The 26,922-nt window shown below is 54.4% G+C and overlaps 1 protein-coding gene across 1 annotated transcript in view; it reads right to left on the reverse strand.

Annotated features, from left to right (window-relative positions):
- Nucleotides 1-9,314: 9,314 nt before the first annotated feature.
- The window catches only part of LOC119955593 (protein Wnt-7a-like), a 29,464-nt gene continuing 11,856 nt past the window's right edge, over nt 9,315-26,922 (reverse strand). The window contains exons 2-4 of the mRNA XM_038781946.1: nt 17,844-18,070; nt 12,974-13,245; nt 9,315-10,278 (exon numbers count right to left, since the gene is read on the reverse strand). Of these exons, the coding sequence (XP_038637874.1) occupies nt 9,799-10,278; nt 12,974-13,245; nt 17,844-18,070 (979 nt within the window). The 3' untranslated portion in view covers nt 9,315-9,798. The remainder of the gene's footprint in view (nt 10,279-12,973; nt 13,246-17,843; nt 18,071-26,922) is intronic.

Consider the following 26,922-nt stretch of genomic DNA (forward strand, 5'->3'; position numbering starts at 1 on the left):
CAGAGATAGGGAAGGTTGTAGGGGCTGGAGGAGGTTACAGAGATAGGGAGGGTTGTAGGGGCTGGAGGAGGTTACAGAGATAGCGAGCGTTGTAGGGGCTGGAGGAGGTTACAGAGATAGGGAGGGTTATAGGGGCTGGAGGAGGTTACAGAGATAGGGAGGGTTGTAGGGGCTGGAGGAGGTTACAGGGATAGGGAGGGTTGTAGGGAATGGAGGAGGTTACAGAGATAGGGAGGGTTGTAGGGGCTGGAGGAGGTTACAGGGATAGGGAGGGTTGTAGGGGATGGTGGAGGTTACAGAGATGGGGATGGTTGTAGGTGCTGGAGGAGGTTACAGTGATAGGGAGGGTTGTAGGGGTTGGGGGAGGTTACAGAGATAGGGAGGGTTGTAGGGGCTGGAGGAGGCTACAGGGATAGGGAGGGTTGTCGGGGCTGGAGGAGGTTACATAGATAGGGAGGATTGTAGGGACTGGAGGAGGTTACAGTGATAGGGAGGGTTGTAGGGGCTGGAGGCGGTTACAGAGATAGGGAGGGTTGTAGGGGCTGGAGGAGGTTACAGAGATAGGGTGGGTTGTAGGAGCTGGAGGAGGTTACACAGATAGGGAGGGTTGTAGGGGCTGGAGGCGGTTACAGAGATAGGGAGGGTTGTAGGGGCTGGAGGAGGTTACAGAGATAGGGAGGGTTCTAGGGGCTGGAGGAGGTTACAGAGATAGGGAGGGTTGTAGGGGCTGGAGGAGGTTACAGAGATAGGGAGGGTTGTAGGGGCTGGAGGAGGTTACAGAGATAGGGAGCATTGTAGGGGCTGGAGGAGGTTACAGTGATAGGGAAAAGGCGCGAGGACGCTCTGGAAGAATTGGAAAAGAAGGATGAAGATGCTAAAATGGAGGCGTTGCTGGGCTGGGAAACAGTGGGAGTCAGCGAGCACAGTGGGGTGAGTGAACGGGGACTAGTGAAGTATGGGGGAGATGAGGGTGCAGAGTCAGGTGACCCAAGGGTGTTAGGAATGAGTGTGGAATTGTCCGTGAGGTTAAGGGGTGTCTCAGGCAGCCGGAGGGGGGGGGGGGGGGGTGATTGATTCAGTGAATCGTGAACACAAAACACAAGCAACACTTGAATTAAAAATTCATTTATTACAAAAATAAAAAGACTCTCCAGGTCAGACCTTGAATAGGGACAGAAGCTAAACACAGTAACAAAGTGACTCCATTAAACAATTACAAAGCGCATCACAGAAGCAGCACCCCCCAACTCGATCGAGTTGCTAACCCCCACCTTCAACATACACTCCGTCCACATCCAGCCGTGAGCACCGCCTACAAGATGCACAGCAGCCACTCGCCAAGGCCCCCTCGACAGCTCCGCCCAAACCCACCACCTCCACCCCCTCGATGGACAAGGGCAGCAGACGCCATGGGGAACACCCACCAGCTCTGCGTTCCCCCTCTGAGCCCCCACCCCCGCGCACACATCACCCGACTTCGAACTATACCGGCCGTTCCTTCACTGTCGATGTGTCGGAACCCTGTAACTCCCTAACAGCACTGTGGGTGTACCTACAATATACAGGGAATGCAGCGGTTCAAGATGGCGGCTCACCCACCACCCTCTCGAGGGGAGATTAGCGATGGGGAATAAATGCTGGACCCGGCCAGAGACACCCACATCCCAACTGGAATATTGAAAGCCGCATTCGGCACAGGAGGAGTGGCAGGTACAGAGCTTTACTCTGTATCTAACCCCGTGCTGCCCCTGTCCTGTGAGTGTTTGATGGGGACAGTGTAGAGGGAGCTTTACTCTGTATCTAACCCCGCCCTGTACCTGTCCTGGGAGTGTTTGATGGGGACAGTGTAGAGGGAGCTTTACTCTGTATCTAACCCCGTGCTGTACCTGTCCTGGGAGTGTTTGATGGGGACAGTGTAGAGGGAGCTTTACTCTGTATCTAACCCCGTGCTGTACCTGTCCTGGGAGTGTTTGATGGGGACAGTGTAGAGGGAGCTTTACTCTGTATCTACCCCATGCTGTACCTGTCCTGGGAGTGTTTGATGGGGACAGTGTAGAGGGAGCTTTACTCTGTATCTAACCCTGTGCTATACCTGTCCTGGGAGTGTTTGATGGGGACAGTGTAGAGGGAGCTTTACTCTGTATCTAACCCCGTGCTGTACCTGTCCTGGGAGTGTTTGATGGGGACAGTGTAGAGGGAGCTTAACTCTGTATCTAACCCCGTGCTGTACCTGTCCTGGGAGTGTTTGATGGGGATAGTGTAGGGGAGCTTTACTCTGTATCTAACCCCGTGCTGTACCTGTCCTGGGAGTGTTTGATGGGGACAGTGTAGAGGGAGCTTTACTCTGTATCTAACCCAGTGCTGTACCTGTCCTGGGAGTGTTTGATGGGGACAGTGTAGAGGGAGCTTTACTCTGTATCTAACCCCGTGCTGTACCTGTCCTGGGAGTGTTTGATAGGGACAGTGTAGAGGGAGCTTTACTCTGTATCTAACCCCGTGCTGTACCTGTCCTGGGAATGTTTGATGGGGACAGTGCAGAGGGGGCTTTACTCTGTATCTAACCCCGTGCTGTACCTGTCCTGGGAGTGTTTGATGGGGACAGTGTAGAGGGAGCTTTACTCTGTATCTAACCCCGTGCTGTACCTGTCCTGGGAGTGTTTGATGGGGACAGTGTCCAGGGAGGGCATTCAGCATATTGTGCTGTACAGGCAGTCCAAAGGAGCAATTTATCCAGTTGTCCTGTCTTTCCTTCCTCTGTGACTTTGCCCATTCCTCCTGATCAGATGTTGATTCAATTGCCCCTTTGGAAAGCCTCGATTGAACCTGCCTCCTGCATTCTCTCAAGCTTCACCTTCCAGATCCTAACCGCTCGCTGTGTGAAAATGTTTCTCCTCGTGTCCCTGTCGCTGCTTTCTCCGATCGCGTTCAATCTGTGTTCCCCCAATCTTCCCACCAATGGGAACAGTTCCGCCCTCTCTGTCCTCGACCCCCCCCCCAACCTCTTGATTTTGAAGAGCCCCCAGCAACTCTCCGCGTCAATCTTTCCCACTCACTCACTCACTGACACTTTCTTTTTTTCTCTCTCTTTCTCTCTCACACACACTCCATCTCTTTCTGTCACTCACTGTCTCTTTCTCTCCCTCTCACTCACTCCCTCTCTGTCTCTTTCTTTCTGTCACTTTCTCTCTCACTCACTCTCCATCTCTCTCACGTCTTCACAGCCGACTGTACGTGCAGTGCCCAGAACTGTACGCAACCCTCGAGTTGAGACTGAACTGGTGTTTGAAGCAAGTTTGACATTACTTCGTCTTTCTTGCGCTGTGTACCGCTAACCAAGTTGTTGTGGTATCAAGGTTGTGTTGTAATTCACCGACTGACCACTAGGAGTCTCATTAGTATATAAGTGAATGTGAGAGTCAAGTGACCCCCGCGGACAGGCTGGAGGAAGCTGGAGAGAGGTTGCTTGTGCATGTTATCCATTACTGTTATCCGTCTGTTATTTTGTATATAGTTTACCCACAGTTAATGTTAATAAATCATTTATGGCTACAAGTAATATAAATCAGGCCATCCGACAAGAACATTACATGGGCCACCTCCTGTTCCTGTGTAACAAGCTCGAGAGGGGCTGAATGGCCTCATCCTCAGAGGGGAGTTAAGGTGAAATATTTTCAGCTGAGGTGTGGATGGGTCTGGAACCCACTGCCTGAAAGCTGGACAACATTTGAACATGCATTTGAGGTGTGGTAACCCATGAGGCTACGGGCCCATTGCTGGTAAGACTGGAGAGCTTGATGAATCATGGGGCGGTTTCCAGTGTTCTGCCCGCCTTCCTCCATGACACCACCTGACTCCACCCACCCACACATCCCCACCACCGACCGGCCACCTTAGCTCATCCGCTGTGGAAACTTGGTCCGCACCTTCGTTATCTCCAGACTCGACACTCGCTCTCCTGGCTGCTCTCCCGCATTCTACCCTCCCCAAACATCAGCTCATCCGAAACTCTGCCACCCACACCCCCCACCCCACACCAAGACGCCATTCACCCATCACCCCCTGTGCTCGCTCACCCACACCGGCTCCCGGTCCGGCATCGCCTCCATTTTATAATCCTCATCCTTGTTTTCAAATCCTTCCATGGGTTCCTCATTCCCTCCCTATCTCTGTAACCTCCTCCAACCCCTACAACCCTCCCTATCTCTGTAACCTCCTCCAGCCCCTACAACCCTCCCTATCTCTGTAACCTCCTCCAGCCCCTACAACCCTCCCCATCTCTGTAACCTCCTCCAGCCACTACAATCCTCCCCATCTCTGTAACCTCCTCCAGCCCCTACAACCCTCCCTATCTCTGTAACCTCCTCCAGCCCCTACAACCCTCCCTATCTCTGTAACCTCCTCCAGCCCCTACAACTCTCCCCATCTCTGTAACCTCCTCCAGCCCCTACAACCCTCCCTTATCTCTGTAACATCCTCCAGCCCCTACAACTCTCCCCATCTCTGTAACCTCCTCCAGCCCCTACAACCCTCCCTATCTCTGTAACCTCCTCCAGCCCCTACAACCCTCCCTATCTCTGTAACCTCCTCCAGCCCCTACAACTCTACCCATCTCTGTAACCTCCTCCAGCACCTACACCCCTCCCCATCTCTGACACCTCCAGCCCCTACAACCCTCCCTATCTCTGTAACCTCCTCCAGCAGCTACAACCCTCCCTATCTCTGTAACCTCCTCCAGCCCCTCCAACCCTCCCTATCTCTCTAACCTCCTCCATCACCTAAACCCCTTTCTCTGTAACCTCCTCCAGCTCCTACAACCCTTCCTATCTCTGTAACCTACTCCAGCCCCTCCAACCCTCCCTATCTCTGTCACCTCCTCCAGCCCCTACAACCCTTCCCATCTCTGTAACCTCCTCCAGCCCCTACAACCCTCCCTATCTCTGTAACCTCCTCCCGCCCCTACAACCCTCCCTATCTCTGTAACCTCCTCCGGCCCCGACAACTCTCCCTATCTCTGTAACCTCCTCCAGCCCCGACAACCCTCCCTATCTCTGTAACCTCCTCCAACCCCTACAAACCTCCCTATCTCTGTAACCTCCTCCAGCCCCTACAACCCTCCCCATCTCTTAATCTCCTCCGGCCACTACAACCTTCCCTATCTCTGTAACCTCCTCCAGCCCCTACAACCCTGCCTATCTCTGTAACCTCCTCCGGCCCCGACAACTCTCCCAATCTCTGTAACCTCCTCCGGCCCCGACAACTCTCCCTATCTCTGTAACCTCCTCCAGCCCCCGACAACCCTCCCCAGCTCTGTAACCTCCTCCAGCTCCTACAACCCTCCCTATCTCTCTAACCTCCTCCAGCCCCTACAACCCTCCCTATCTCTCTAACCTCCTCCATCACCTAAACCCTTTTCTCTGTAACCTCCTCCAGCTCCTACAACCCTCCCTATCTCTGTAACCTACAACCCTCCCTATCTCTGTAACCTCCTCCAGCCCCTACATCCCTCCCTATCTCTGTAACCTCCTCCAGCCCCTACAACCCTCCCTATCTCTATAACCTCCTCCAGCTCCTCCAACCCTCCCTATCTCTGTAACCTCCTCCAGTCCCCTACAACCCTCCCTATCTCTGGAACCTCCTCCAGTTCTCCGGAATCTCTGCACTGTTCTGATTCGGGAGTGGCGGGAATGGGAGGGGTCATTAGGAAGGCAGTTTGGGGGAAAATGTGCGGGGGGGTCTCCAGAGAGGAATTGGGTCTTCTCCACCACTCTGGGAGGTATTACCTTATGAGGCATGTGGGCATCGATCCGGGGTGGGGGTGGTGGTTTATTAAGGGCTGGCCAGAGGCTACCCCCAGCCCATTGTTCTGCAATCTCAGAGAGGGAGGTGTGGGCAGGGGGCACGGCAGTGGGAGGGTTCTTTTCCAGCTCTCACAATGCAGACAAAGGGACATCAGAGGTGGGGGCGCTTCAGTCTCCCTGGTAGGCCACGCAGAATGGAGGTTGCGCACAGCGTAGGTTTGAGCCGAGGCTGAGTGCTTGGGCAGTGTGCCCTGCCCTGTGTGCATGTGAGAGAGGGGAGGGGAGAGGCACCTGGAGGGAAAGGGAGGGCAGCGAGGAAGGGCAGACACACACAGAGCAAGGGAGAGGGGAAGGGAGGCAGGGGATGGGTGACAAGGCGGACCGACATGCACACACACACACAAGAAGGGAGACAGAGAGGCACAAAGACAAAACAGGGAGAGGTTCTGACAGAGAGAGAGAAAGAAAGAACGGGAGACAAGAGAAAGGGGGAAGAGAGCGAGACAGAAAGAGCGAGACAGAAAGAAAGAGACAGACAGAGAGAGAAACAGCGGGGTGAGAGAGAGAGGAAGAGAGAGACCGAAAGAGAGAGACAGAGAAAGACAGAAAGAGAGAGAGTTAGAGAGAGGGAGAGAGAGGGAGAAAGGGAGAGACAGAGAGAGACGGAAAGAGAGAGACGGAAAGAGAGAGACAGAAACAGAAAGAGAGAGAGGGGGGGGGGGGGGGGGGAGAGAAAGAAAGATTGAGACGGAGACAGAAAGAGAGAAACCGGAGTGAGAGAGAGAGAGAGATAGAGAGAGACAGAAACAGAGAGAGAGACAGAGAGAGAGAAAGAGACAGAGAGACAGAAAGAGAGAGACAGAGAGAGAAACAGGAGTGTGGTGAATGTATAGTACTAGTAATTCACCAGTGTATTAGTATCATGTTCTGCCATTGTGGTACAGCTATGTTATGTTGTTGACCTTGTGGGTTCCACCTATGGGCCATTGTGCGGCTTCACCCACAGGGGGATATGTTGGGGCATGTACGGGCTCCGCCCATGGCTCCTCCCCTTGAAAGGAAGTACAAACAGCAGTTGACCTGTAGGTGGTCCACAGTATTGTACTAGTCGCAGGCAGGCACTGTTCTGAGCTGATTAAACCCTCGGTTTGCTTCTACTCGTGTCTTTGAGATGGTCGCATCAAGGAGTGAGAGAGAGAGACAGAAAGAGAGAGAAAGAGAGAGAGAGATGGAGAGAGACAGAAAGAGACAGAAATAGAGATAGACAGAGAGAATCGGAGAGAGACAGAAAGAGAGAGAGAGAGAGAGACAGAGAATGAGAGACAGAGAATCAAGTGGAAGAGAGAAAGAGAGAGCGATACAGAGATAGAGCACACACCAGACAGAGAGAGGGAGACAGAGGGCGAATTCTCTGCTGACGGGATTCTCCCTTCTGCCGCAGTGCCCACCCACCCGGGGTTTCCTGGCCGCGTGGGAAATCCCATTGGCCAAGGACGGGAGCACACCTGGCCTGCTAGATAGTCCCCCCCCCCCCCCCCCCGATAACTTCCTTCGCCACCCCCGGACCGCCCCCCACCAGTCCCCCCAGCCCCGCCGAAGCCCCCCCCACCAGCGGAATCCCCTCCCACACCCCCGACTGTGGTGGGGCCGGACGCAGCCCGCAGCTGCCACGCCGGGTCCCCGCAGACTGAGAGGACGCGCGCCTGACGGCCCACCGGAAGCGGAGCACCGGGGGGAGGTCCTCAGAGGACGTCCTGAGGACACGGCGATTACGCCGCCTTCGAGGGGGCGGAGCATCCAACAGAAACGGCACCCCCGCCGATTTTGGGGTCAAAACGGATTCTGCGGCCAATCGGCGATCGCCATTTTGGACAATCGGAGGATCCAGCCCCGCGTGCCGATGCTGGGACCGAATCGTGAGTATGCGATGTGGACGAAAGCGGCGCCAGTCCCGGACACCCTCGGGTCCCATTAATGGGCCACCTCCTTCGCCACATCGAACTCGCCCAATTCCAATCCACACCCAGCCCCATCCCAGCCAAGGTGTTGGCACTGGTTACGCTGGAGCCCACCCAGCCCATTGTGGGCTGGCTGGGGCCAGAGGGTACCGGGGGGGGGGGGGGGGGGGACCCATACGGCCCGTGGCCCTCGGGTCCCAGTGGGTAGTCAGCCACGTGAGCACTGATATGGCCGCCTTGTAGGTTGTGGCAATGGCAGTCCGTGCCCAGGCAGCCTGACACCACAACCCTCCCCTAGTCATTCTCCCCACACCCCCGCAACTGTCGGCAACTTATAGCGCTGTGGGACGCTGCTTGTACCCGTTCCCGCAGCACCTGCAGCCATAGCGCCTCCATCCCTCTACACTGTCCCCATCAAACACTCCCGGGACAGGTACAGCACGGGGTTAGATACAGAGTAAAGCTCCCTCTACACTGTCCCCATCAAACACTCCCAGGACAGGTACAGCACGGGGTTAGATACAGAGTAAAGCTCCCTCTACACTGTCCCGTCAAACACTCCCAGGACAGAGACAGCACGGGGATGGATACAGAGTAAAGCTCCCTCTACACTGTCCCGTCAAACACACCCAGGACAGGGACAGCACGGGGATGGATACAGAGTAAAGCTCCCTCTACACTGTCCCCATCAAACACTCCCAGGACAGGTACAGCACGGGGTTAGATACAGAGTAAAGCTCCCTCTACACTGTCCCCATCAAACACTCCCAGGACAGGTACAGCACAGGGTTAGATACAGAGTAAAGCTCCCTCTACACTGTCCCCATCAAACACTCCCAGTACAGGTACAGCACGGGGTTAGGTACAGAGTAAAGCTCCCTCTACACTGTCCCCATCAAACACTCCCAGGACAGGTACAGCACGGGGTTAGATACAGAGTAAAGCTCCCTCTACACTGTCCCCATCAAACACTCCCAGGACAGGTACAGCACGGGGTTAGATACAGAGTAAAGCTCCCTCTACACTGTCCCCATCAAACACTCCCAGGACAGGTACAGCACAGGGTTAGATACAGAGTAAAGCTCCCTCTACACTGTCCCCATCAAACACTCCCAGGACAGGTACAGCACGGGGTTAGATACAGAGTAAAGCTCCCTCTACACTGTCCCCATCAAACACTCCCAGGACAGGTACAGCACAGGGTTAGATACAGAGTAAAGCTCCCTCTACACTGTCCCCATCAAACACTCCCAGGACAGGTACAGCGAGGACTCTGAAACTCTACGCAGTGGAGGGAACCATTTACAAAGTCTCTTTTACAAAGTCTCTTTTACAAAGTTTCCACTCCAAGCAGCTCTGGGAACTCGGTAGGAAATCTGGGAACGTTATTTGTGTCACACAATCCACGACCGGAATGGGTTAGTTACTGGTCATAGCGTCTGATAAAGCCATAATCACACTTTTAAAGTTAGATTTCTTTCTGTTTTGGAGGTTTTCAACCTCCCAGATGTGGTCCATGAAGGTACCGCTGAAACATCTGAGCCATTGGGCTGTTTTATTCTGAGCCATGGAGTTTTGGAGAGAGCCTCAGCTAGGGCGATGTGCCAAAGCAAAACAGCTCGGTCCACTGGTCCCAACATCCTGGCGCACACGCGGGTTAATGCCGCCTTAGCCTCCTCTGCCATGAGCTTCTGTGAAGACGAAGCAGAAACTTGAGGTCAGTCAGAGTGTAATCAAGCTGGAGGGCACTCAGAGTCCAATTGCACAGGAGGTCATTTAGAGTCCAATCGCTGCGCCTCATAGGTGGAATGATACCTAGTGCGAGTTGCGTGGTATAGAGCCTCTTATACTACCCCCACAGGCGGCTCCATGTTGTAAGGCAGCGTTCCGCCCAGCAGGGGAGCCGTTGCCCCAAGTCCGGATGAAAACTTAAGCATCAAGCAATCGTCAGCCGAACTGTGTTTCTCTGGTGTCCTTGCAAGCGGGTGAAAATTAAGCTGCCGTTGCTCCAAGCGACACATCTCTCTCTCTCTCTCTCTCTCTCAGTTGCAGGTATAAGCATGCGTCCTCTCGCTGCATTGGCTGCATGTCACCTGGCAGCACCAATGGAACTTGCAGTTGCATTGCCAGGTGCGGGTGTACTGGAATGTGCTGTACCCTCGGCCGCAGCACAGGACCTCGCAGCTGCCCGATTTCCCGGCACCCCCTCGCTCACACCTGCGGCCTCCCGTGCCCGTGCTTCCCGTGGCCGGGTTCTCCTCGCAGTAGTTGGGTGAAGGCTCGGTATAGACCAGGTCAGTGGACGACGGCTTGAGGTGGGACGTCCTCCGGACCTTCAGGAAGGTGGGCTGATGCCCCCGGCCTGCCCGCACGGGCTCCACCTGGACCGCCCGCCCGTACTTGTCCTTGAGTGCGAAGCCCACCTCCCGGAAGGCTGGCAAGGTCACCCAGCAGGTCTTGATGGTGCAGGAGCCCGAGACCCCGTGGCATTTACACTCCATTCTCATACTCTCCTTCAGGATCTGCAAACCAACAACAGAGCAACCATTATCCATGTTAATGCATGCAATCTTATTCCGTTCTCTGCCAGAAGGCCGGTGCGACCCACAAGACTGCGATCTGGGCCTTGGGTAGGGCAAGGAGGCCGGTCCCGAATCCAACAAGAGCGGAGATTGGACCCTGCGCTGTTGGCACCCACCTGACCTGCACCCACCATCCATTATTAAATCCAAGGCAGAGTCTACATGGTTTTGTGAAAGGGAAATCACATTTAACCAATTTACTGGGGTTCTTTGAAGGGGGTCACAAATTCTGTTGATAAAGGGACACCGGTAGATGGACTGTACTTAGATTTGCAGAAGGTCTTTGATAAGGTGCCACAGCAAAGGTTATTGGCGTGAAATTAAAACTTATTCTGTAGAGGGCTAACATACCGGCACGGACGGAAGATTGGCTGGCTGGCAGGAAACAGAGAGTAGGCATCAATGGGTCTATTTCAGGGAGGGGGGGGATGTGACAAGTGATGTGCCGCAGGGGTCAGTGCTGGGGCCAAAACTTTCTACAATTTATACAAAAGACTGGGACGAAGGGACAGAAGGGACGGTGGCTAAATTAGCTGACGACACAGAGAAAGGTGGGAAAGTAAATTGTGAAGAGGACATAAGGAGGGAATTGGACAGGTTAAACAAGTGGGCAAAGATCTGGCGAATGGAGCATAATGTGGGGCAAACGTCAAATAGTCCATTTTGTCCGGAAGGATGAAAAAGAAGCTTCTTACCGAAACGGCGAGAGGTCGCCGAGCTCGGAGGCGGAGAGGGATCTGGGGGTCCGAGGGCATGAACCACAAAAGGCTGGTTTACAGGTACAGAGGGTAATTAGGGAAGCTGATAGAAGGTTATTGTCCATTGTGAGGGGAATTGAATATAAAAGTCGGGAGGTTGTGCTTCAGTTGTACGAGGCACTGGTGAGACCACATCTGGAGTATTGTGGACGCTGTCGGTCTCCTTATTTGGGGAAGGATGTAAATGTGTTGGAAACAGTTCAGAGAAGGTTTAACAGACTCAAACCAGGAATGGGCGGGTTGCCCGATGAGGGAAGGTTGGACAGGCCGGGATTGCGTCCCGCTGGGAGTTTAGAAGATTTAGAGGCGACTCGATCAGAACCTTTCAGATCCTGAGGTGGGGTCTTGACAGGGTGGCTCTGGAGAGGGTGTTTCCTCTTGTGGAAGAATCTAGAACTGGGGGTTGGGGGGGGCGGTCATTGTTTAAAAATAAGGGGGTCTCCCATTTCAGACGGAGTTGAGGAGAAATTATTTCTCTCAGAGGATTGAGAGTCTCCAGAACTTTCTTCCTCAGCAGGCGGGGAAGCAGAATCCTTGACTGTTTTTAAGGTAGAACTGGAGTGTGTGCATGCGTGCGTGAGTGGAATGCGCGCAGTCAGGAAGACGCCAGATAGGAGGAGCCATCTTTCCACATTTGTACAGGCCATTGGCGTTTCCGCACCTGGAGTACTATGCACAACTTTGCCCTCCTTATCCTTACTTCAGGAGGGAATACACCCACGTCACAGGACATTGACAGAAAAGGTTCACTGGGCCAATTCCTGGGACAAAGGGAGTGTATCTGATGAGGAGAGGGTTGAGCAGGTCGGGGCCCTGTACCCATCGGAGTTTAGAAGAACGAGAGGTGATCTTATTGAAACATATCAGATTCTGAGGGAGAAGCCAGAACACCGGGGGGCGGCTGAGGGAGGGCCTGAGTCCCAGGTTAAGGGGGTGGCCATTTTGGATGGAGGTGAGGAAAACGTTCTTCGCCCTGGGGGTCGGGAATCTTGGAAATTCTCGGTCCTCAGAGGAAGCTCGGTCGTCGAGTATATTGGAGTCGGAGAGCGAGAGAGGGATTTTCGGATGCAGAGAGTCGGGGATGGAGGGTGTGGAAAGTGGAGTGGAGGTGGAAAGCCAGGTGTGGCGTCAATGGAGGGCATGGAGTACTTCTCGCTGGAGGAGACGCGATTAAGAGGAGGTTTGATAGAGAGGTTTGCAGTCAGCACTGACTCGAGGGGCCGAAAGGCTGTCGTCATTCCACGACTGAGATAGAGGGTCATGCCGAAGCTTTTCACCTCACACGCATCAGCACAATCACCAGAACGGCAGGTTTCAGATGATTTCAACAATTTGTACTGCAGGGGAATCGGTCATTGATAGATCGAGGCGTAGCCATAGAGAAGACTCCAGGGGACCATAGGCTCGCTGACATCCTGGGTAATCAACAAAAAGGCACAAAGCTTGGACATATTCCTTTTGTTTGCAGGGTTGGAGAGAATGTATGGCGAATCGAGCACCTCTAAATGAGCCACATTTCATGCTCGACCGATCATCTTAAATTGGTGGTTAGGGCAACTATTAGCACCGTCGGGATTGTTCAACAAGTGCTGCCCAGTCGCAGAATCACAACCGAGCCTAGATATTGTGGTGGGCATTTGAAATTTGGCATTCTTGTGTGCGTGCCCTGATGCCAAGACACATCAGCAATATTCAGCTGTTCTCACGTTCTGTCCCGCTCTGCGATTCTGTCCATTTTCAATGGTGGGGCAGGCTCAAGGGAAGGGCCGAATGGACCTCCTCCTGCTGCTATTTTCTCATGTCGTAAGTCTCCGGCCTCCACATTCAGGTGTGGGCGCGCAGACCCACCCACGTTGCGCTCCCCAGCCCGCACTAACCTTCCTTCCCACCTCGTTGTTGTGCAGGTTCATGAGCCGCCGGGAATGGCGCCTCACCTCGCGGGCGTCGAGGAAGCGGCGGGAGAAGGCGATGCCGTGCTCGACGTCCGCCGAGCAACCCCCCCATTTCCAGCCCCGCTCCTGGTCGTAGTAGCCGTGCCTGGCCCGGTCGCAGCCGCAGTCCGACAGGTTGTCCTGGCTGCACGCCTCCGTGACGGCGTGGGCCACGCCCGCCGCGATGACGCTGTAGGCGAAGGCGGTCTCCTTGCTTCCTGAAAGAGAGGGGGAGAGAACAGGAAATAGAGAGCCGTCAGTCTCGGGTACGGTTTCCATTGGCGGGCGGGGAGGGTGGGCGTGCAGCCACCCCCCCCGGCGCTCTTGCATAACGGCACAGAAAGAGGTCATACATCCCATGCTGTCCCTCTGTCTTGACTTGCACTTGGTGCAAGTCAAGACAGAGGGACAGCATGGGATGTATGACCTCTTTCTGTGCCGTTATGCAAGAGCGCCGGGGGGGGGGGGGGGGGGGGGAGGGGCTGCATGGAGGGAAAATACAAAATAGGAAGAAGAGGTAGCCCACTGGCCTCTCGAGTCTGCTCCCCCCAATCAATGAGATCCTGGCTGACCTGATGTGATAATTCTCAACTCCACTTTCCCGCTTTATCCCCGTAACCCTCGACCTTTCGCTGATTAGAAATCTGTCTCTCTCGGCCTTGAACATACTTAACGACCCGGCCTCTACAGCTCTCCGCGGTAAAGGATTCCACGGATTCACTCCCCGCTGAGAGAAGAAATTCCTCCTCGTCTCTGTCTGAAATGGGCGCCCCGCCCCCCGACTCTGAGATTCTGCCCTCTGGTCCCAGACTCTCCCACAAGAGGAAACGTCCTCTCAGCACCGACCCCGCCAACCCCACCCAGAATCCTCTCTGTCTCAATAAGGTCGCCTCTCGTTCTTCTAAACTCCCAATGAGTACAGGCCCCGACCCACTCAACCCCTCCTCATAACAAAATCCCCCCCATTCCCGGGATCAAGTGAACCTTCTCTGGACTGCCTCCAATGCCGGGATATCGTTCCTTAGATAAGGGGATAAGACCCACACAGCTACAGTAATCTATGTATAACCCTTAATGAATTCCCCCTTCACTGTTCTAATTCAATAACAAAATCCAAGTAAAACCAGAAACCCCTTTTCAAAGGTGTGGTCCAGCACACATCATTCTTACTAGTATATGACTGTTAAAACAGAGAGGAGGAGTAGTTTTGTGCCAGAGGGTGGACAATCTGTGTAACTCTTTGCCGCAGAAGGCTGTGGAGGCCAAATCACTGAGTGTCTTTAAGACTGAGACATATAGGTTCTTGATTAATAAGGGGATCAGGGGTTATGGGGATAAGGCAGGAGAATGGGGATGAGAAAAATATCAGCCATGATTGAATAGCGGAGCAGACTCGATGGGCTGAGTGGCCTAATTCTGCTTCTATGTCTTATGGTTATTGATATTCTTGTTTCCCTTTTCATACAGCAGGCTTGAATTCCTTCCATAAAGCAATTATCTCTTTTCAGTTATCAAGCTCTCTGGAAACTGTTTTTAAAATGAAGATAGAGAGGCACTTCTTCCAAGCTGTGCAGTTCAAACCAGTCCAAAGTCCCAGAGCCACAGCCCAGCTCCGCCCACACAATGACATCACTGAAGCCATGTGATAAGACAAAAACCTTTCTTGGGTGACACTCCCATGACACTGCCAACAGTTTAGGAAGAGGCAAGAGGAACGGGGCAACACGGTAGCATTGTGGATAGCACAATCGCTTCACAGCTCCAGCGTCCCAGGTTCGATTCCGGCTTGGGTCACTGTCTGTGCGGAGTCTGCACGTCCTCCCCGTGTGTGCGTGGGTTTCCTCCGGGTGCTCCGGTTTCCTCCCACAGTCCAAAGATGTGCAGGTTAGGTGGATTGGCCATGAGAAATTGCCCTTAGTGTCCAAAATTGCCCTTAGTGTTGGGTGGGGTTACTGGGTTATGGGGATAGGGTGGAGGTGTTAATCTTGGGTAGGGCGCTCTTTCCAGGAGCCGGTGCAGACTTGATGGGCCAAATAGCCTCCTTCTGCACTGTAAATTCTATAATTCTAAAAAAGAGGGGGAGGCCTTTCCTCATCAAGCCTGCTTTGCCATTCAGTACGATCATGGCCGATTGGTCACTTCAATGTCTTTTGCCCACACTCTCTTCCATTGTCAATCAGAAATCCATCAATCTCTGCTTTAACCACACTCAGACTGACCCTCTGAGGTAGGGAATTCCGAAGATTCACAACCCTGTGTGTGAACAAATCTCTCCTCATCTCGGTCCGAAGAAGCTTCCCCCTCATTTTGAAATTGTGATCCCTGGATCTCGACTCCCCAACCAAGAGAAACATCTTAGTGGTATCCGCCCCGTCTGTATCTTTAAATATCTCATAGGTTTCAATGAGATCACCTCTCACTCTTCGAATCTCTGGAGAATACAGGCCCAGTTTGCCCCGCTCTCTCTTCCTCAGACAGTCCCCAGAACAGGTCTGGTGAACCTTCGTCGCGCTCCCTCTATGACAATAATCTCCTTTCTGAGGTAAGGGGATGAAAACTGTGTTCAGTACTCCAGGTGGGGTCTAACCAAGCTCCAATACAATTGAAGCAAGTCCTCACTCCTCCTGTACTCAAATCCTATCGCGATAAAGACTAACCTTCCATTAGCCTTGCTAACAGCTCGCGAAACCTGCCGCCTCGCCTTCAGTGACTCATGGACAAGGTCACCCTGCTCCCTTTGTATATCTACACTTCCTAATCTCTCACTATTTAGGAAATACGTCTTAAAGTTTTCGATCGAATGGAGTTATTGGTTTAGGTCGTCGTGATTGGTAAATCGGAATTTGTTGTTTGGGAAAGGTATGAAACTTGGTGTTCAGGGAGATTTGGGAGGGCTTGGACGAGGAACTCAGAACGTAACATCAGGCAATTAGGAAGGTCAAACGGTAGGTTGGCCTTTATTGTGAGGGGGTTGAGAGGTCAGCGGTAACGATATCTGGCTACAATTGTACATAGAATCCTGACAGTGCAGAAGGAGGCCATTTGGCCCATTGGCTCTGCACTGACCCTTCACAACAGCACCCTACCGATGTCCACTCCCCCATCCGCCCCACCCTATCCCTGTAACCCCACCTAACCTGTGCATCTTTGGATACTAAGGGGCAACTTTATCGTGGCCCATCCGCTTAACCTGCTCATCTTTGGACTGTGGGAGGAAACCGGAGCGCCCGGAGGAAACCCACGCAGACACGGGGAGGACAGGACAACTCCACACAGACAGCGACCCAAGGCCACGGGCCCTGGTGCTGTGAGGCAGCAGTGCTAACCACTGCGCCGCCATACAGGGGAGACTCCATCTGGAATAACCTCGGGCAGTTTTGGTCTCCACGTTTTAAGGACGAATATACCCACCTTGGGAGTTGCTATAGCGAAGGTTTACTAGATTGGGGTCTCTGGGATGAGGAGGGGGTGTGTTGGGTGGTTGTCCCATGATGAGAAGCTGAGTAAATCAGGACTATATTCTCTGGAGTTTGAAGAACATTGAAACGTACAAGGTTCTGAAGGGGGTTTCACAGGGGACAGAATGACTGCGAGGTTTGGGGAGAACATCCTAGTCTCAGGATATGGTTGGGATCATTTAGGACTGAGCTGAGAGCTGACCCTCTGACAATGCGGCACTCCCTCAGCACTGACCCTCCGACAGTGCGGCGCTCCCTCAGCACTGACCCTCCGACAGTGCGGCGCTTCCTCAGCACTGACCCTCCGACAGTGCGGCGCTCCCTCAGCACTGACCCTCCGACAGTGCGGCGCTCCCTCAGCACTGACCCTCCGACAGTGCGGCGCTCCCTCAGCACTGACCCTCCGACAGTGCGGCGCTCCCTCAGCACTGACCCTCCGACAGTGCCGCGCTCCCTCAGCACTGACCCTCACGACAGTGCGGCGCTCCCTCGGCACTGACCCTCCGACAGTGCGGCGCTCCCTCAGCACTGACCCTCCGACAGTGCGGTGCTTCCTCAGCACTGACCCTCCGACAGTGCAGCGCTCCCTCAGCACTGACCCTCCGACAATGCGACGCTCCCTCAGCACTGACCCTCCGACAGTGCAGCGCTCCCTCAGCACTGACCCTCCGACAGTGCGGCACTCCCTCAGCACTGACCCTCCGACAGTGCGGTGCTCCCTCAGCACTGACCCTTCGACAGTGCGGCACTCCCTCAGCACTGACCCTCTGACAGTGCGACACTCCCTCAGCACTGACCCTCTGACAGTGCGACACTCCCTCAGCACTGACTCTACGACAGAGCGGCGCTCCCTCAGCACTGACCCTCCGACAGTGCGTCGCTCCCTCAGCACTGACCCTCTGACAGTGCGACACTCCCTCAGCACTGACTCTACGACAGAGCGGCGCTCCCTCAGCACTGACCCTCCGACAGTGCGGCGCTCCCTCAGTACTGACCCTCTGACAGTGCGGCGCTCCCTCAGCACTGACTCTACGACAGAGCGGTGCTCCCTCAGCACTGACCCTCCGACAGTGCAGCACTCCCTCAGCACTGACTCTACGACAGAGCGGTGCTCCCTCAGCACTGACCCTCCGACAGTGCGTCGCTCCCTCAGCACTGACCCTCTGACAGTGCGACACTCCCTCAGCACTGACCCTCCGACAGTGAGGCGCTCCCTCAGCTCTACTGCTGGTGTGTGTGGGCTAAGAATGGATTACGAGGCTGGAGTGTGCGGAACGAGGGAAGCGCGAGTCGGGATGCGGGCAGCTGCAGGTGTCAGGGGTCGGGGGGGGGGGGGGGGGGGGGGGGGGTTCACGTACCTATTTTCAGCTCTGTTCCGAACACTGTCCTCTCACCCAGGGCTGTGCAGTTCCAGCGGCTGCTCCTGAACTGGTGACGGCACTCGTCAAGTCCCATCTGCGCCCCCTCACCGATGACGATCATGGCGTCCGGCCGGCTCTGGCATAGGGCTCGCTGGCGTGGCGCTAGGCCAGGCATCTTATTACAGATGATGCTGGCGCCTAGTGCCACCACCGACGGTAATCCACTGTTGGCAAAGCAGGTGAGAGAGTGAGTGTGGCACGGAGGGTGTGTGTGTGTGTGAGAGAGAGAGAGAGTGAGACAGAGGGAAAGAGAAGGAGAGGTAGAGAGTGGTCTCCGGGGGACTCAGAAAGAGAGAGGGAAAGAGAAGGAGAGATAGCTAGTCAGAGGGAAAGGGAGGGAGCGAGTGAGAAAGGGAGTGAGAAAGAGAAGAGGAGACAGGGAAAGTCAGAAAGGAGGAGGGAAGGGGGCGGTAGTGAGGGAGAACGGGGAGAGGGAGCGAGGCGAAAACGAGACCGGGAAAGACAGAAAATGGGAGAAATAGAGGGGGTGAGAGAATGGAAATGAGAGGCGGAAAGGGAGGGGTGAGATGGAGAGAATGGGGGAGGAGGCGTGAAAAAGGGAGAGGGCGAAAGAGGAGGGAGGGAGAGGGTATCGGAGATAGACAGAAGCAGTTAGGGGTGGGAATGGGAGTGAGAGGAGAGGGGTGAGCGGATAAATAAAGGGAGAGGGGGAAGAGGGGGAGAGAGAGAGAGATTGCACGGCAGAGTGTGTGGGGGAAGAGGGAAGGATAGAAAGATTGCAGGTTAGGGGGAGTGGGGTGAGAGAGAGAGAGATATGGAGAAGAGCAAAATAAGCTGATGGGGAAAGACAGGCAAGGGGAGAGCGAGTTGGGAGAGAGAAAGTGCATACTGGTAAGTGGAGAGAGAGAGGGTGAGGCAGAAAAAAAGAGAGGAAAGGAGAGAGGGAGACAGAGGAAAGGAGGGAGAGAAATGGAAGAAAAGTCGAGAAATGAGAGAAATGGGGTGGAGGAGGAAAGAGTGAAGGGGAGGAGGGGGGAAAGATAGGGATAGAAAGGAAAGAGACATAGAGAGAGAGTGAGAGACATCAAAAGACAGAGAGAGTGAGGCAGAGAGAGAGATAGAGAGAGTGAGGCAGAGAGAGAGATAGAGAGAGTGAGGCAGAGAGAGAGATAGAGAGCGTGAGGCAGAGAGAGAGATAGAGAGAGTGAGGCAGAGAGAGCCAGAGAGAGAGTGAAACAGAGAGAGAGAGAGAAAGAGACAGCGACAAAGAGAGAAACAGTCAGAGAGATAGGCAGAGAAAGAGAGAGAGACACAGAGAGAGAGAGATGTGATATGTGTACATGCATATCTGTATATAGCTGTACAAATGTATAAAGCCATTTATCAATGTATGTAATCACGGCTATGACCTCCTGCCAGTGGGTGGCACCAGGCGTGCATCAAGTGACTGACAGGGCTGGGCAGTTGGTAGTGGGACGTGCAGAAGGACAGTCGCACATCTCCCTAAAGACTTGAGTAACTTTGTTTGTACACAGATCTGTTAGTTATCTGCCCACATCTGTCAAACAATAAATATTCATTCTGGGTGAACACATCCATTATCTGTGCGTGTCTTCATGATCGGGGGAACCACAGAATATAACAAGACAGGGAGAGAGTCAGAGAGATGGACAGAGACATAGACAGAGATAGATAGACAGAGACAGAGGGACAGAGCGAGAGGCACAGAGATAGACAGAGATAGGCAGACATACAGGGAGGGAGAGAGAGAGACAGAGCGAGAGGCAGAGAGAGAGATAGACAGAGACAGAGAGGCAGAGAGAGAGGTAGACAGAGATCAATAGACAGAGACAGAGAGGCAGAGCGAGAGGCAGAGAGAGAGATAGACAGAGACAGAGAGAAGCAGAGAGAGAGGTAGACATAGATAGACAGAGACAGAGAGAGAGGCAGAGCGAGAGGCAGAGCGAGAGGCATAGAGAGAGATAGACAGAGACAGAGAGAGGCAGAGAGAGAGGAAGACAGAGATAGATAGACAGAGACAGAGAGAGAGGCAGAGCGAGAGGCATAGAGAGAGAGAGAGAGATAGATAGACAGACATAGACATAGATAGTCAGAGACAGATAGAGAGGCAGAGCGAGAGGCAGAGAGAGAGATAGACAGAGATAGATAGACAGAGACAGAGAGAGAGGCAGAGCAAGAGGCATAGAGAGATAGAGAGAGATAGATAGGCAGAAACAGAGAGAGAGGCAGAGCAAGAGGCATGGAGAGAGAGAGACACACAGACAGACAGAGACAGAGAGTCAGAGAGAGAGCCAGAGAGAGTCAGAAAGAGATAGCGAGAGAGCCAGCGAGAGACAGACAGAGAGAGACAGAGAGTCAGAGTGAGAGAGTCAAAAAGAGACAGAGAGAGAGAGAGATAGCCAGAGAGAGAGACAGAGCGAGAGGCAGAGAGTCAGAGAGAGAGAGTCAGAAAGAGACAGAGAGAGAGAGTGATGTGGTGATATGCGTCACTGTAAATACACAAGGGGTTAATGTAAATACACGTAGACTAGCTAGACACTAGAGGGAGCACCAGAGAGATGACACACAGACATTCAACCAATAGGCCAGTAAGATAGGATACGACCAATGGGCATTCACAATACACACAGAGGTGACACTACCACAGGGGGGCATTACACCAACCCATATAAAAGGACACAGCACACATGATCTTCCTCTTTCCAGTGGAGACACTCAGTGTGTACACAGGGTTGATTCAACATCACACCCACCACGTGGATTGTAGCAGACTGGTTCGTCAGCCTGAGTAGCTATAGAAGGATTAACAGGAGAGTCGAATCCAAGTAGGAGAATCATTAACAGTTTAATAAATGTGTTAAAGCTACCTCCAAGTCTGAACCTTCCTTAGTCAGAGAGCACATCAAGGAAGTAGCTTATGCTACGTCAAGAGCATAACAAAACATGGTACCAAGGAGTGAACTGTTTAAATCCATATAGTTACAACTCAGCAAACAGTGACAACCAGCAATGGCACCCAGGCAAGATGATGTTCTAGATTCCGGTTCCACAGCAGCTCAGGTACCAAGGCAATCTCAGTGAAAACTGCCGTTGGTTCAGGCAGAGATTCAAGATCTACCTGATAGTGTCCGACCTCAATGGCGTGGCGGATGCAGAGAAAATAAAGCTTCTACTCACCATCGCAGGTCTGGAAGCAGCTGAAATCTTCCAGACCTTCAAATACTCAAAGGGGCAAAACAAGAGCGACTCCCGGGCAGTCCTGGACAAATTCCAAGAATTCTGCGAGGAAGATACAAGAAAAAACAGTAAAAGCGGCGCCAACACTCACCACGAGATAGGCTTGCAGCAGTAATCTGCAGTTTTGAATTGCAGCCATCTTGGTAAAGGTGCTGCACATGCGCGGTGCAGAAAAAGGCCCCAAGTAAAGGGACAGCGATCTGCACATGCCCAATCGCTTCCTATGACCTACGTCACACGCTTCGTGACGTCAGAGGCCCGCTTAAAGGGGAAATGTCCTAAAACACGAAAAAAGAATTTGAAGCCGTAAAACCCGATTTTTTTCACCTGGAACGACAGCACAATGACTGAAATTCGACCAGTAGCTGAAAGTAAACTCCGCAGAACCCTGCCACAAGCAGTTAGCACTGCTCAAAGAGATGATACAGTCCTTGAAGGCTATGACTCAGACCTTGAATTCTTCCTTGGACATTGCGAGCCCAAAGCCAGCTCCGACACAAAATGTGATGATATGGTTTTGGAAGACAGCGACTCAGACGAACATTTCACCTTGGGAGGTGGCTACCCCAGTCCCAATCCGAACCGCAACTAGACATGTTGTACATTGAAGACCCCGACGATGAGTTCTTCGGATTTGGGAATCCTCAGCCCAGCGACATCCCGACTGGTGAGTGCAGGATTATGCTGCGGCCTGATGCCAAGAGACAGAGAGCGGTACAAGCCCACAGAGAGCGGCCTGCTGCCACACAGAGAGCGGCCTGCTGCCACACAGAGAGCGGCCTGCTGCCACACAGAGAGCGGCCTGCTGCCACACAGAGACCGGCCTGCTGCCACACAGAGAGCGGCCTGCTGCCACACAGAGAGCGGCCTGCTGCCACACAGAGAGCGGCCTGCTGCCACACAGAGAGCGGCCTGCTGCCACACAGAGAGCGGCCTGCTGCCACACAGAGAGCGGCCTGCTGCCACACAGAGACGGGCCTGCTGCCACACAGACAGCGGCCTGCTGCCACACAGAGAGCGGCCTGCTGCCACACAGAGAGCGGCCTGCTGCCACACAGAGAGCGGCCTGCTGCCACACAGAGAGCGGCCTGCTGCCACACAGAGACCGGCCTGCTGCCACACAGAGAGCGGCCTGCTGCCACACAGAGAGCGGCCTGCTGCCACACAGAGAGCGGCCTGCTGCCACACAGAGAGCGGCCTGCTGCCACACAGAGAGCGGCCTGCTGCCACACAGAGAGCGGCCTGCTGCCACACAGAGAGCGGCCTGCTGCCACACAGAGAGCGGCCTGCTGCCACACAGAGAGCGGCCTGCTGCCACACAGAGAGCGGTACAAGCCTACAGAGAGCGGCCTGCTGCCACACAGAGACGGGCCTGCTGCCACACAGAGAGCGGCCTGCTGCCACACAGAGAGCGGCCTGCTGCCACACAGAGAGCGGCCTGCTGCCACACAGAGAGCGGCCTGCTGCCACACAGAGAGCGGCCTGCTGCCACACAGAGAGCGGCCTGCTGCCACACAGAGAGCGGCCTGCTGCCACACAGAGAGCGGCCTGCTGCCACACAGAGAGCGGCCTGCTGCCACACAGAGAGCGGCCTGCTGCCACACAGAGAGCGGCCTGCTGCCACACAGAGAGCGGCCTGCTGCCACACAGAGAGCGGCCTGCTGCCACACAGAGACCGGCCTGCTGCCACACAGAGAGCGGCCTGCTGCCACACAGAGAGCGGCCTGCTGCCACACAGAGAGCGGCCTGCTGCCACACAGAGAGCGGCCTGCTGCCACACAGAGAGCGGCCTGCTGCCACACAGAGAGCGGCCTGCTGCCACACAGAGAGCGGCCTGCTGCCACACAGAGAGCGGCCTGCTGCCACACAGAGAGCGGCCTGCTGCCACACAGAGAGCGGCCTGCTGCCACACAGAGAGCGGCCTGCTGCCACACAGAGAGCGGCCTGCTGCCACACAGAGAGCGGCCTGCTGCCACACAGAGAGCGGCCTGCTGCCACACAGAGAGCGGCCTGCTGCCACACAGAGAGCGGCCTGCTGCCACACAGAGAGCGGCCTGCTGCCACACAGAGAGCGGCCTGCTGCCACACAGAGAGCGGCCTGCTGCCACACAGAGAGCGGTCTATGCAACGCGAAGGGTCCCCGACTCCACACAGAAAATGATGAAAGACTCCACAGCGAGACAACTGCACGTCTCCGCACAGAAAGTGACTCCAGTGTCACAAGCCTCCACGATAGAAGCAATGCAAGACGCCACACTGCAGTCCTTGCATGAACAAGAAGTGACTCCAGTGTCACAAGCCTCCGCAGGGAGCTCGTGGACAGACTCCACGATGGAAGGGACGTAAGACACCAGAGCGCAGTCCTTGCATGAACAAGACCATGAGGGTCTAGCAACCTCCTCTGAGCAACCAGCAGCAGACAATGCAAGTCTGCCACGCTCAAGTGAACAACAGAAAGACTATGACAGTCCACCACACTCCAGTGAAGAAGAAGAAGATTCTGACTGTCTACCCAGCTCAAGTGAAAGTCAAGAAGACACTGAGGCTCCACCCACTGTATGTGCGACAAGTGACGATGGCATCCCACTTCCTATACCAGATGTGCAACGTGACAGACCTCAGCTAGTGTGTACAGAGGCACTCGACAATCACAGTGAGATTACTGGTGACTCCGGTGACACCACGTTACTTCAAACCTCATTCGCTCGAGCCTCTCCACAAGCAAATGAATTCCTGAATGTTTTGACTCCGGACGTGGAGCATTAAGAAACCTCAGCTGACTCAAGTGAACCAGAAATGACTCCGGATTGGGAGCGGCAAGAAGCCAAAACTGATTCAAGTAAGCCGGACTTGACTCCAGACGGGGAGCGCCGCAAACTCAGTGACGGCCGCTCAAGGAAACAGCAGATGCCACAAAGCACGCTGACACGAGTAACTGTGCGAAGGACTCGTATTATCCACAGAGTGTGGTCCTTGAGCACAGCAAACATGACAACAAAACCACCAAACACAACAACAACATCAAAGACAATAACAAGAAGCGTATCAAAGGCAACAACGTCGACAGCAAGCACGACACAAAGAACAACTATGGCTCAACGACTGGTGCAACATGGTACAACTCTGCCCATGAGGGACACTGTTACTGCTCAGCTCAGTACAATGACATACCATGGCAGGACGATGCATCTTCCCAATTCATGTTTGCTACACTACTAACCTGGCTTTCAGGACAGATGCCTTCCAACATCGCTATCACAAGCATCGGAAGAAAAAAAAGACTCCAAATCAGACAACGAAGTGATTTGACTACTTCTTTGTTCCTTATGCACAGGGACACTGATGCCATTCACAAGGACATGCCACCATCAACATCACCAACTCACCAATCAAACAAGAAAGACACTAGACCATAATAATTAATGAATTTTGGACTCATACATATGATTTGGACTTATTGTTTGATGATCACTGTTATCATAACTTGTACATAGCATCGCTTATCTACCTGTTTTTGTTCAATTTTCTTTAACTGTACAGAAAATATGTAACATGAAAAAAGGGGGATGTGGTGATATGCATCACTGTAAATACACAAGAGGTTAATGTAAATACACGTAGACTAGCTAGACACTAGAGGGAGCACCAGAGACATGGCACACAGACATTCAACCAATAGGTCAGTAAGATAGGACACAACCAATGGGCATGCACGATACACACAGAGGTGACTCTACCACACGGGGGCATTACACCAACCCATACAAAAGGACACAGCACACATGATCTTCCTCTTTCCAGTGGAGACACTCAGTGTGTACACAGGGTTGATTCAACACATCACTCCCACCACGTGGATTGTAGCAGACTGGTTCGTCAGCCTGAGTAGCTATAGAAGGATTAACAGGAGAGTCGAATCCAAGTAGGAGAATCGTTAACAGTTTAATAAATGTGTTAAAGCTATCTCCAAGTCTGAGCCTTCCTTTGTCAGAGTGCACATCAAGGAAGCAGCTTATGCAACGTCAAGAGCATAACAAAACAAGTGATAGACAGAGAGATGTCGCCAGACAGAGAGAGAGGCAGAGAGTCAAAGAGAGAGAGATTGATAGAACGAGAGGCAGAGACGGAGAGAGAGAGAATGTGATGGACTGACGGAGAGATAATGGCCGGAATCTTCCCAGAAATGCACAGAGTGTTGTCCCAGGTGGGAAAGCAGCGTGGAGCTGGGAGCATTAACAGCTGTACCCGCGGTATTGAACAACACTGCGCAGTTTAACAGGGCACGCGAGAGTCCCATTGTCAGCTGGAGTGATAGGGCCTCGGAAATCCAGCGAGGTTGGGAATACCGAGACACCCCGACCCCCACGGTCATCGAAACTCCCCAGGGATACGGGGGCCAGCACAAAGGACATTGAGGCCCCACACAGGCACAGGACCCCCCCCCTCCCGCACCGCCCTGGTAGGTCACCGCAATTGGTTTTAAAACAGCGTGATGTCACTCCGGCTGGGTGAGAGGTCACTCCGGCTGGGGGAGAGGTCACTCCGGCTGGGCGGGAGGTCACGCCGGCTGGGTGAGAGGTCACTCCGGCTGGGTGAGAGGTCACTCCGGCTGGGTGAGAGGTCAATCCGGCTGTGTGAGAGGTCACTCCGTCTGGGTGAGAGGTCACGCCGGTTGGGTGAGAGGTCATGCCGGCTGGGTGAGAGGTCAATCGGGCTGGGTGAGAGGTCAATCCGGCTGGGTGAGAAATCACGCCGGCTGGGTGAGAGGTCACGCCGGCTGGGTGAGAGGTCACTCCGGCTGGGTGAGAGGTCAATCCGGCTGGGTGAGAGGTCACGCCGGTTGGGTAAGAGGTCATGCCGGCTGGGTGAGAGGTCACGCCGGCTGGGTGAGAGGTCAATCTGGCTGGGGGAGAGGTCACTCCGGCTGGGCGGGAGGTCACGCCGGCTGGGTGAGAGGTCACTCCGGCTGGGTGAGAGGTCACTCCGGCTGGGTGAGAGGTCAATCCGGCTGGGTGAGAGGTCACGCCGGCTGGGTGAGAGGTCACGCCGGCTGGGTGAGAGGTCAATCCGGCTGGGTGAGAGGTCACTCCGGCTGGGTGAGAGGTCACTCCGGCTGGGTGAGAGGTCACTCCGGCTGGGTGAGAGGTCACTCCGGCTGGGTGAGAGGTCAATCCGGCTGTGTGAGAGGTCACTCCGTCTGGGTGAGAGGTCACGCCGGTTGGGTGAGAGGTCATGCCGGCTGGGTGAGAGGTCAATCGGGCTGGGTGAGAGGTCAATCCGGCTGGGTGAGAAATCACGCCGGCTGGGTGAGAGGTCACGCCGGCTGGGTGAGAGGTCACTCCGGCTGGGTGAGAGGTCAATCCGGCTGGGTGAGAGGTCACGCCGGTTGGGTAAGAGGTCATGCCGGCTGGGTGAGAGGTCACTCCGGCTGGGTGAGAGGTCACTCCGGCTGGGTGAGAGGTTAATCCGGCTGGGTGAGAGGTCAATCCGGCTGGGTGAGAGGTCACGCCGGCTGGGTGAGAGGTCACTCCGGCTGGGTGAGAGGTCAATCCGGCTGGGTGAGAGGTCACGCCGGCTGGGTGAGAGGTCACTCCGGCTGGGTGAGAGGTGGTCTCACCCAGCTGGCGTGTCATCTCGCCCAGCCAGCGTGACCTCCCGCCCAGCCGGTGTGACCTCTCACGTAGCCGGCGTGACCTCTCACCCAGCCGGATTGAGAGGTCACTCCGGCTGGATGGGATGCCACTCCGGCTGGGTGGGCCGTTACAACGGGTGTGGAAGTAGCAGTGTCAAGCCCACG

The sequence above is a fragment of the Scyliorhinus canicula genome, chromosome 21, assembly GCF_902713615.1.
Source record: "Scyliorhinus canicula chromosome 21, sScyCan1.1, whole genome shotgun sequence".
Classification (NCBI taxonomy): Eukaryota; Metazoa; Chordata; class Chondrichthyes; order Carcharhiniformes; family Scyliorhinidae; genus Scyliorhinus; species Scyliorhinus canicula.